This window comes from Cetorhinus maximus, unplaced genomic scaffold, assembly GCF_964194155.1.
Source record: "Cetorhinus maximus unplaced genomic scaffold, sCetMax3.hap1.1 HAP1_SCAFFOLD_344, whole genome shotgun sequence".
Classification (NCBI taxonomy): domain Eukaryota; kingdom Metazoa; phylum Chordata; class Chondrichthyes; order Lamniformes; family Cetorhinidae; genus Cetorhinus; species Cetorhinus maximus.
Genome location: NW_027596291.1, coordinates 360,001 through 371,288, shown reverse-complemented (window position 1 = coordinate 371,288; position 11,288 = coordinate 360,001). Strand labels below are relative to the sequence as shown.

Genomic DNA, 11,288 nt, shown 5'->3' with positions numbered 1-11,288 from the left:
TGGGATCAAATCCCATCCCTACAGATGGTGAATTTAAATTCAATTAATACAAATCTGGAATTAAAGTGAGTCTAACGCTGACCATAAAACCATTGTCTGTTGTCAGGTTAACACACCTGCTCCACGGATGTCATTTAGGGAAGGAAGGAAATCTGCTGTCCTTACCCGGTCTGGCCTACATGTGACTCCAGACCCACAGCGATGTGGTTGACTCTTACCTGCTCTCTGAAATGGTCTAGCAAGGGCACTCAGTTGTATCAAACTGCTCTGAAGCGTCAATAAAGGAATGAAACCGGACGGACCACCCAGTATCGACCCAAGCACCGGAAAGGACAACGGCAAACTCAGCCCTGTCAACCCTGCAAAGTCCTCCTTACTAACATCTGGGGGCTAGTGCTGAAATTGGGAGAGCTGTCTCACAGACTAGTCAAGCAACAGCCTGACATAGTCATCCTCACAGAATCATACCTTACAGATAATGTCCCAGACACCACCATCACCATCCCTGGGCATGTCCACAGAGGTTACAGAGATAGGGAGGGTTGTAGGGGCTGGAGGAGGTTACAGAGATAGGAAGGGGTGTAGGGGCTGGAGGAGGTTACAGAGATAGGGAGGGGTGTAGGGGATGGAGGAGGTTACAGAGATAGGGAGGGTTGTAGGGGCTGGAGGAAGTTACAGAGATAGGGAGGGTTGTAGGGGCTGGAGGAGTTTACAGAGATAGGGAGGGTTGCAGGGTCTGGAGGAGGTTACAGAGATAGGGAGGGTAGTAGGGGCTGGAGGAGGTTACAGAGATAGGGAGGGTTGTAGGGTCTGGAGGAGGTTACAGAGATAGGGAGGGTTGTAGGGGCTGGAGGAGGTTATAGAGATAGGGAGGGTTGTAGGTGCTGGAGGAGGTTACAGGGATGGGGATGTGGTCATAGTGGGGATTTGCCCAGGAGGATGAGTGACCTGTAAAATAGGATCAGGAGCCAATGTGGGTCAGGGAGCACAGGGGGTGATGTGTGAATGGGACTCAGTGTGAGTTGGGGACACAGGGACAGCAGAGTTTTGGATGAGCTGAAGTTTCTAGAAGGTGGAAGATGTGACACCAGCTGAGAGAGAGCGAGAATGTTTAACCCTGGAAGTAACAGTGACCACGGGTTGGAGTTTCTGCAGCCGAATCACTTCAAAAACTGGGGAAGCCCCTGTATTTGACTGAAAGGCCCAGGTGGGCACAGACCCCTCTTAAACCCCACGTCACTCCGAGCCGTGAAATTCAGGCTGTGAGGAGATTCCGGTGAGAATCCCTGCAGGAAATTCCGGGACCTCTCATCCTGAACATGGGCCATTCCCACTCGGAATACTCGATCCCACTTTCTGCTCCATATTCCTGTCATTCTCCATCTTGTCACTGGGACAGACTGTCAGCGAACGCCCCCCTCGTTGGCTGCTGCTGGGATCTTGCTGTGCAGGGTTGGGTGAGCTGCGATTTTCCTGATGTAATGATGGTGGGCGTCTCTCTGGAAATAGCCCATGGGCGGCTGTGACTCTTTGAGGTTGTTCCCAAGGCTGTTGGAAAATTCTTCTCCTCTACCTCATCTCCCACTCCCTCCCTCTTCTCCTCACTCGCCTCCTCTCCCCGATTCCTCGAATCCTCATCCATCCAACTCATAGACAGGTCCCTGTGTCCCTCCTCCGGCAGGGCTGGAGTGACCTCCTCGCAACTCTGTGAGGGAGACAGGAGACACAACCATTGGGATCAGGAGATCCAGACCCTCGCTTCTGGGTGTGTGACGCTGAGGGAGTGTCCGGAGGGAGGGCGAGGAGAAAGTGAGGGGGGGAGAGAGGAGGGAGAGGTGAGAGGAGGAGGGAGAGGAGTGGAGAGGGGAGGAAAGAGAGGGGAGGTGAGGAGAGGGATTAAGAAGGAATGAGTGAAATGGAAAGGGGAGAAGAGGGAACAGAGATAGGGAAGGGGAGGGCAGAGGAGGGGAGAGTTGAGGGAAGGAAGAGCAGAGGTGAGGGTGAGGTGAGGGGAAGGTGATGAGAAGAAGGGGAGGGGGAGGAGGGAATGGGGAGAAGAGAGGGGAGTGGTGGAGATGGTAGGGGAGGAAGCGGGGAATACTGGAAGGGTAGGTGGGAGGGAGATGGGGACTGGAGGGTCGATGCAGGAGGGAACTGGAGAGGGGGTGGGATGAGATGGGGAAGAGGAGGGGATGTGAGAGGGAAGTGGGGAGGGGGATACGTGAAGGAATCACATACCTTCTGGAATTTGTCCCCGTGTTCGTTTACCCCGCAACCCCGTGCCTGAGGGAAGAGAGAAGGAGGGAGGTCAGTGAACCCAGTCCTGAGACAGAACTGGACCCCTGATCTCCATCTCTCTCTGTCACGTCTCCCTCTCTCTCTATCTCTGTCTCTCTGTCACGTCTCCCTCTCTCTCTATCTCTGTCTCTCTGTCACGTCTCCCTCTCTCTCTATCACTGTCTCTCTGTCAGGTCTCCCTCTCTCTCTATCTCTCTCTCTCTGTCACGTCTCCCTCTCTCTCTATCTCTGTCTCTCTGTCACGTCTCCCTCTCTCTCTATCTCTGTCTCTCTGTCACGTCTCCCTCTCTCTCTATCTCTGTCTCTCTGTCATGTCTCCCTCTCTCTCTCTCTCCCTCTCTCTCTCTGTCTCTCACTTGAACTTCCTGGAACCTCTCACACACCATCTCTCAATCATTATCTCCCCCTCTCCCTCTCTCCCCTTCACACATTCATTATCTTAATTTCTCTTTCTCTCCGCACTCTCACCCTTTCTGCTATCTATCTCTCAAGCCTGTCTCTCAACCGTTATCTCTCGCACTATTTCTTCATCTCACTATGTCTCACTGTGTCTCTGTTTCTGTCTTGTGCTCTCTCTCTGTCTCTGTTTTTCTCTCTCAATTACTCACTCTCTCTATCTCTTTCCCTCTCAATCCCTCTCTCTCTCTGTCTATCTTTCTCTCTCCATCTCAATATTTCTTGCTCTCTGCCTCTCCTTCTGCCACTGTATATCTGTAATTGTCTGTCTCAATCTCTTTCTCTACTTCCCACTCAAACTCTCTGCTGCTCTCTGTCTCTCTCCACTTCTCTATCTCCCTCTCCCTTCATCTTCCTCCCTCTCTCTCTCCCAGGCTCCCTCTCTCTCTCCCAGGCTCCCTCTCTCTCTCCCTCAGTCTCTCTCTCCCTCAGTCTCAGTCTCTCTCTCTCTATTGCTTTGTCCATGAATATTGATCACTGACACTCAGTAAAATTCAGGAATGAGCTGCTAATTCTCAACCTTTGCTGGTCCGACTGATCACATGGACGATGAGAATGACGGAGAGGAGACTGGTCAGAACGATGACAGAGATGGTCAGCTTCACAAGACAGGGAGAGCTGCAGGATGGTGAATCTGGTTGGAGAGGGAAATGATAAGGTTTAAATAGAGGCAATTCAGAGTTCAGTCAAACTTCCTGGTTCATAAATTGGTGTCTAATAGCTTCATTCTCAATGTCTCCGCACAGCACGGGGTTAGATACAGAGTAAAGCTCCCTCTACACTGTCCCCATCAAACACTCCCAGGGCAGGTACAGCACGGGGTTAGACACAGAGTAAAGCTCCCTCTAGACCGTCCCCATCAAACACTCCCAGGACAGGTACAGCACGGGGGTAGATACAGAGTAAAGCTCCCTCTACACTGTCCCCATCAAACACTCCCAGGACAGGTACAGCACGGGGGTAGATACAGAGTAAAGCTCCCACTACACTGTCCCCATCAAACACTCCCAGGACAGGTACAGCACGGGGTTAGATACAGAGTAAAGCTCCCTCTACACTGTCCCCATCAAACACTCCCAGGACAGGTACAGCACGGGGTTAGATACAGAGAAAATCTCCCTCTACACTGTCCCCATCAAACACTCCCAGGACAGGTACAGCACGGGGTTAGATACAGAGTAAAGCTCCCTCTACACTGTCCCCATCAAACACTCCCAGGACAGGTACAGCACAGGGTTAGATACAGAGTAAAGCTCCCTCTACACTGTCCCCATCAAACACTCCCAGGACAGGTACAGCACGGGGTTAGATACAGAGTAAATCTCCCTCTACACTGTCCCCATCAAACACTCCCAGGACAGGTACAACATTGGACTGTGTAATCCCTGAATGCAGTTGTTTATTTCTCTCTCTGTGACACTCACCAGGATCAATTCCATTACAGACGTCTCTCAGTGTGATCTGTGCAGTGCCCTCACTGACTGGGTTCCTGGCCTCACACCTGTACACACTGTCCTCGGGCTCCCCAGTGAAATGAAGCTGTAACTCCTCTCCGGTTTTGGAAAGATGATGGGTGCTGTCGTTTCCCAATGCTTCACCTCCCCTCCACCATCTGAAGCTGATGTCATCGCCTGTGTTCACTGAGCAGCTCAGGGTCAGGTTGCAGTTCCTCGTGTACTGATCAATCCTGATGTTTGTTCCCGTCACAGGCTCTGACATTCAGATCGAAAGACAAAAGACACATGAGGAAGGATTGTCGGCCCTTGTGTGACCCCCTCAATATCCGGAACCCGCACACCCGCTTCAGACCCTCACAAACCAACTTTGATCCCAGCTCATTCCTCCATCCAGCATTTTAACAGCTTCCTCATCCACTGAGTTCAAACAGGTCCCATGTGTGGATATAACGGGTGGATGTACATCACACAGAGTGTGACCCACACTTTCACTCCAATCACAAACACTCAGTCACTCCCTGTTGTGGGAGGATGCAGCAAGTCAGGGGCAGGTGAGAACTCAGTGGTCTTTGGGGAAATTGACAAACCCCACAGAATCCCATTGAAACAACATAACATCTCTCAGGGAATGTCCCTGTTTTGGGATTGTATCCTGGGAATTTTCTCTGGTTGACTGTCATCGATGACTCTGGTCAGTGGTCCCCGTGTCCCTTATGGTCTGGAGTGTACCCGCTCTATCTGTTCTGTGTTCAGTTCAACTGTGTGGAGGGTCCAGGATTACGATTAGCAATAGATTTAAACTGGTACCTTTTGCACTGCTTCAGAATAAGAGTCTGATTGTGGGAAATGTGTATCAATTCCCCATCATTCAGAGAAATGAAATAGACTGGAAGAATGGACACCTCATTAAGAAATTAATTTCAATAACAATAAGTGAGGTGGGATAGACAAGCAAAGGGATCTTTACATAGGGGCAGAGACATCTCTAAATGTACCTCTGCAGGTCAGTAAGACCATGAGCACATCAAACACAGCAGCGGAGATTATTTGTGGAGGGGAAAGAATTAATAATCAGAGAAATTAGGCTGAACCTTTATCAGAATTCGGTTAGACCACACTTGTAGCCCTGTGCACAGTTCTGGTCTCCGTATCCCTCGGTTAGACCACACTTGGAGCACTGTGCACAGTTCTGGTCTCCGTATCCCTCGGTTAGACCACACTTGGAGCACTGTGCACAGTTCCGGTCTCTGAATCCCTCGGTTAGACCACACTTGGAGCACTGTACAGAGTGTTTGACAGGGTAGATATGCTGAGGGTGATTCCACTTGAAGGTGAGTCCAGGAATTTTTGTTTAGTTCGATCATGGGATGTGGGTGATGCTGACTAGACCAGCATTTATTGCCCATCCCTAATTACCCTTCAGAAGGTGGTGGTTGTCTTGTTTTTTGTGTCAATGATGTACACAGGCTGTCGATATCGTTGCTGAGCTAACTTTATCGATAACACATTTTCCTCATGTAAACACATATCTGCACTAACTGAATTCTATCCAGACAGATTCCAACATGTGATATCTGACCTTCAACCCCCAGGTCAGGTGACCCCCTATCTAGGAGAGAGGCCTAGCAAGCCACTCAATTGTAACAAACCTCTACACCCGACATCGACCCAGAGACCGGAAACAACAACAGCAAACTCAGCCCTGACAAACCTGCAAAGTCCCCCTTACTAACATCTGGGGGCTAGTGCTGAAATTGGGAGAGCGTCTCACAGACTAGTCAAGCAACAGCCAGACATAGTCATCCTCACGGAATCATACCTTACAGATAATGTCCCAGACACCACCATCACCATCCCTGGGTATGTCCTGTCCCACCGGCAGGACAGACCCAGCAGAGGTGGTGACACAGTGGGATACAGTCAGGAGGGAGTTGTCCTGGGAATCCTCAACATCGACTCCGGACCCCATGAAGTCTCATGACATCAGGTCAAACATGGGCAAGGAAACCTCCTGCTGATGACCACGTCCCGCCCTCCCTCAGCTGATGGGTCAGTGCCTCCTCCATGTTGAACATCACTTGGAGGAAGCACTGAGGGTGGTGAGGGTGCAGAATGTACTCTGGGTGGGGACTTCAATGTCCATCACCAAGAGTGGCTCAGTAACACCACTACTGACCGAGCTGGCCGAGTCCTAAAGGACTCGGCAGGTGGTGAGGTAACCAACAAGAGGGAAAAACATATCTGACCTCATTCTCACCAACCTGCCTCTCGCAGATACATCTGTCCATGACAGTATCGGTAGGAGTGACCACCGCACAGTCATTGTGGAGACAAAGTCCCCCCTTCACATTGAGGATACCCTCTATCGTGTTGTGTGGCACTACCACGGTGCTAAATGGGGTAGATTTCAAACAGATCTAGCAACTCGAGACTGGGCATCCATGAGGTGCTGTGGGCCATCAGCAGCAGCAGAATTGTACTCGAACACAATCTGTAACCTCATGGCCCAGCATATCCCCCACTCTACCATTACCATCAAGCCAGGGGATCAACCCTGGTTCAGTGAAGAGTGCAGGAGGACATACCAGGAACAGCACCAGGCATACCTAAAAATGAGGTGTCAACCTGGTGAAGCTATAACACAGGACTACTTGTGTACCAAACAGCATAAGCAGCAAGTGATAGACAGAGTTAAGCGATCCCACAACCAACGGATCGGACCTAAGCTCTGCAGACCTGCCACATCCAGTCGTGAATGTTGGTGGACAATTAAACAACTCACTGGAGGAGGGTCCACAAATATCCCCATCCTCAATGATACAGGAAGATACAGACAGGATGGTCAAATGGACAGATAAGTGGCAGATGGAATTTAACCCTGAAAAGTGTGGGGTGATACACTTTGGAAGGAGTAATTTGACAAGGAAGTATTCAATGAACAGCATGACACTAGGAAGTTCTGAGGAACAAAGGGACCTTGGCGTGTGTGTCCATAGATCTCTGAAGGTGGTGGGGCATATTAGTGGGGTGGTGAAAAAGGCATATGGGACACTTGCCTTTATCAATCGAGGCATAGATTATAAAAGTAGGGAGGTCATGTTGGAGTTGGATAGAACCTTGGTGAGGCCACAGCTGGAGTACTGTGTGCAGTTTTGGTCGCCACATTATAGGAAGGATGTGATTGCACTGGAGGGGGTGCAGAGGAGATTCACCAGGATGTTGCCTGTGATGAAACATTTAAGTGATGAAGAGAGGTTGGATAGACTTGGGTTGTTTTTGTTGGAGCAGAGAAGACTGAGGGGCGACCTGATCGAGGTGTACAAGATTATGAGGGGCATGGACAGGGTGGATATGGAGCAACTGTTCCCCTTGGTTGATGGGTCAGTTACGAGGGGACATAAGTTCAAGGTGAGGGGCAGGAGGTTTAGGGGGGATGTGAGGAAAAACGTTTTTACCCAGAGGGTGGTGAGGGTCTGGAATGCGCTGCCTGGGAGGGTGGTGGAGGCGGGTTGCCTCACATCATTTCATCAATGACCTTCCTTCCATCATAAGGTCAGAAGTGGGGATGTTCGCTGATGTTTGCACAATGTTCAGCACCATTCGTGACTCCTCAGATACTGAAGCAGAACATGTCCAAATGCAGCAAGACCTGGACAATATCCAGGCTCAGGGCTGACAAGTGGTAAGTAACATTCAGGAGTGGATTTCCGGAGGTGTCAGGCAATGACCACCTCCAACAAGAGAGAATCCAAACATCACCCCTTGGTGTTCAATGGCATCACCATCACTGAATCCCCCACTATCAACATCCTGGGGGTTACCATTGACCAGATACTGAACTGGACCAGCCATATAAATACTGTGGCTACAAGAGCAGGTCAGAGGCTGGGAATCCTGCGGAGAGTAACTCACCTCCTGACTTCCCAAAACCTGTCCACCATCTACAAGGCACAAGTCAGGAGTGTGATGGAATACTTCCCACTTGTCTGGATGAGTGCAGCTCCCACAACACTCAAGAAGCTCGACACCGTCCAGGACAAAGCAGCCGCTTGATTGGCACCCCATCCACAAACATTCACTCCCTCCACCACCGACGCACAGTAGCAGCAGTGTGTGTACCATCTACAAGATGCACTGCAGGAATTCACCAAGGCTCCTTCCACAGCACCTTCCAAACCCACGACCACTACCATCTAGAAGGACAAGGGCAGCAGATAGATGGGATCATCACCACCTGGAAGTTCCCCTCCAAGTCACTCACCATCCTGACTTGGAAATATATCGGCCGTTCCTTCACTGTCGCTGGGTCAAAATCCTGGTACTCCCTCCCTAACAGCACTGTGGGTGTACCTACACCACATGGACTGCAGGGGCTCAAGAAGGCAGCTCACCACCACCTTCTCAAGGGGCAATTAGTGATGGGCAATAAATGCTGACCCAGTCAGTGAAACCCACATCCTGTGAATGAATAAAATAAACATGTGCCTTGTTGCTGGTGGACAGACTTTGAGGGGTCAGGAGGTGAGTTATTCGCTGCTGAATTCCCAACCGCAGAGCAAGTTTACAGCCACAGTGTTTATATGGCTGGTGCTGCCCGGTTTCTCATCAATGTTAATAGTGGGGGATTCAGTGATGGTAACGTCAAGGGGCGATGGTTAGATTCTCTCGCTGGAGATGGTCATTGCCTGACACTTGTGTGGCATCAATGTTACTTGCCACTTGTCAGTCCAAGTCTGGATATTGTCCAGGTCTTGCTGCATTTGAACATGGACTGCTTCAGTATCTGAGGAGTCGTGAATGGTGCTGAACATTATGCAATTATCAGTTAACATCCCAACTTCTGACCTTATGATGGAAGGAAGGTCATTGATGAAGCAGCTGAAGATGGTTGGGTCGAGGACACTAACCCTGAGGAACTCCTGCAGTGATGTCCCAGGGCCACACTCGGTCAAATGCAGCATTGATCTCCAGGGTCAGTCACTCTCACCTCACCTCGGGAGTTCAGCTCTTTATCCATGTTTGAACCAAGGCTGTAATGAGGTCAGGAGCTGAGTGGCCCTGGCGGAACCCAAACTGGGCATCAGTGAGCAGGTTATTGCTAAGCAAGTGCTGCTTGATAGCTCTGTTGCTGACCCCTTCCATGACTTTACTGATGATGGAGAGTAGCCTGATGGGGCGGTAATTGGCCGGGTTGGATTTGTCCTGCTTTTTGTGTACAGTTACGAAGGGGAAGCTGACCCAGGTGTGAGCAGTTTTTGGAACGGCTGAAGCAGAGTTTAAGCAGGAAGCTGAGCCAAGTGGAGGGTGGAGATCTGGAGGTTTGCAGGCCCACAGGCAACATCACGGTGAGGGACACGGAGTGTCAGGCTCAACCGATGACAACAAGGCCGCAACTGCAGCCTCCACGAAGATCGACAACCCACAACCGCAGCCCTCCACGAAGATCGACCACCCACACCCGCACCCTCCACGAAGATCAACCACCCACAACCGCAGCCCTGCACGAAGATCGACCACCCACACCCGCACCCTCCACGAAGATCGACCACCCACAGCCGCACCCTCCACGAAGATCGACCACCCACACCCGCACCCTCCACGAAGATCAACCACCCACAACCGCAGCCCCCCACGAAGATCGACCACCCACAACCGCAGCCCCCCACGAAGATCGACCACCCACAGCCGATGCCCCCCACGAAGATCGACCACCCACACCCGCACCCTCCACGAAGATCGACCACCCACACCCGCACCCTCCACGAAGATCGACCACCCACACCCGCAGCCCTGCACGAAGATCAACCACCCACAACCGCAGCCCCCCACGAAGATCGACCACCCACAACCGCAGCCCCCCACGAAGATCGACCACCCACATCCGATGCCCCCCACGAAGATCGACCACCCACAGCCGATGCCCCCCACGAAGATCGACCACCCACACCCGCACCCTCCACGAAGATCAACCACCCACAGCCGCAGCCCTCCACCCAACTGAAGACCCTTCGCAGATTCCACAGACCAGGACCGCGTGGGGACGGCCGGCCCCAGAGGACACAAAGAGCGTTCCCCAAAACTGCACCCGGCTTACCTGGCTGGATTTCAAACTGCCAAGGAACCCTGGTTGGTTAGCGTGACCCCTGACCTCTCCTAGTTCCAGTTAGTGAGGTTTTGGGGGTGGGACAAGGGGAAGGGGATTAGTAGCGTGATTTTCCCTCGTTTTGTCGTGTGTTCCCCATTCTTAACTAAGTGCACTTTGTCAGTCTGTATAATCTGAGTGTCATCCGAATGTTATAAGTTCATTTGTGACTTCAATAAACACCGTTTATTTTCTTGTACCAAAACCAGTGTCTGCTTCACTTTGTCACAACCCCCTAAATAAGGCCAAGGTCTAGACCCCAGGTAAAAGGCAGGGGTGTCAGATAGAATCTCACTCACCGTACACGTCCAGTTGTACCGTCCGTGAAGATACATCTCCTGAATCTAGAGTAACAGAAACCTCATAGACCCCAGCGTCCTCTCTCTGTAAATCACTGATTTGCAGACTGAAATCCTCTGGATGGAGTTTAGTCCGATTCTTGAACTCCTCATTATTAAAATATTTAATGATCCCATTTACCCATCTCACTATTTTGATTCTGGATGTAGATTGTTTCCATTCAATCTGGTCAACCTTCGATCCATGTGGGATCCCCACGGACAGGGAGACTGACTGACCCAGGGATCCATTCACGGGGAGTCGGGCAGCCTGACTCTGAACTGATGGAACAAGAGGAGACAGTCAGTGTGTGAGCAACAAGACAGGTCAGTGACTGAAGGGAGGATGTCAATTGATAGAACCATCCAGTCCAGGAGGCCATTCAGCCCATCCTGTCTGTGCTAGCTCTTTAACAGTGATCTAATTAATCCCACTACCCCTCTCACTTTCCCCATCTCCCTGCAAATTTCTCCCCTTCAACTATTTCTCCAATTCCCCCTTTGGAAAGTCCCTGTTGAATCTGCTCCCTCCGCCCTTTCAGGCAGCTCATTCCAGATCCCAACAACTCGCTGTGTCCAAACATTTCACCTCATCCT

The 11,288-nt window shown here is 51.1% G+C and overlaps 1 protein-coding gene across 1 annotated transcript in view; it reads right to left on the bottom strand.

Moving 5' to 3' along the window:
- Positions 1 to 2,752: 2,752 nt before the first annotated feature.
- The window catches only part of LOC144673342 (SLAM family member 5-like), a 19,187-nt gene continuing 10,651 nt past the window's right edge, over positions 2,753 to 11,288 (bottom strand). The window contains exons 3-5 of the mRNA XM_078535235.1: positions 10,653 to 10,962; positions 4,179 to 4,466; positions 2,753 to 3,388 (exon numbers count right to left, since the gene is read on the bottom strand). Of these exons, the coding sequence (XP_078391361.1) occupies positions 3,270 to 3,388; positions 4,179 to 4,466; positions 10,653 to 10,962 (717 nt within the window). The 3' untranslated portion in view covers positions 2,753 to 3,269. The remainder of the gene's footprint in view (positions 3,389 to 4,178; positions 4,467 to 10,652; positions 10,963 to 11,288) is intronic.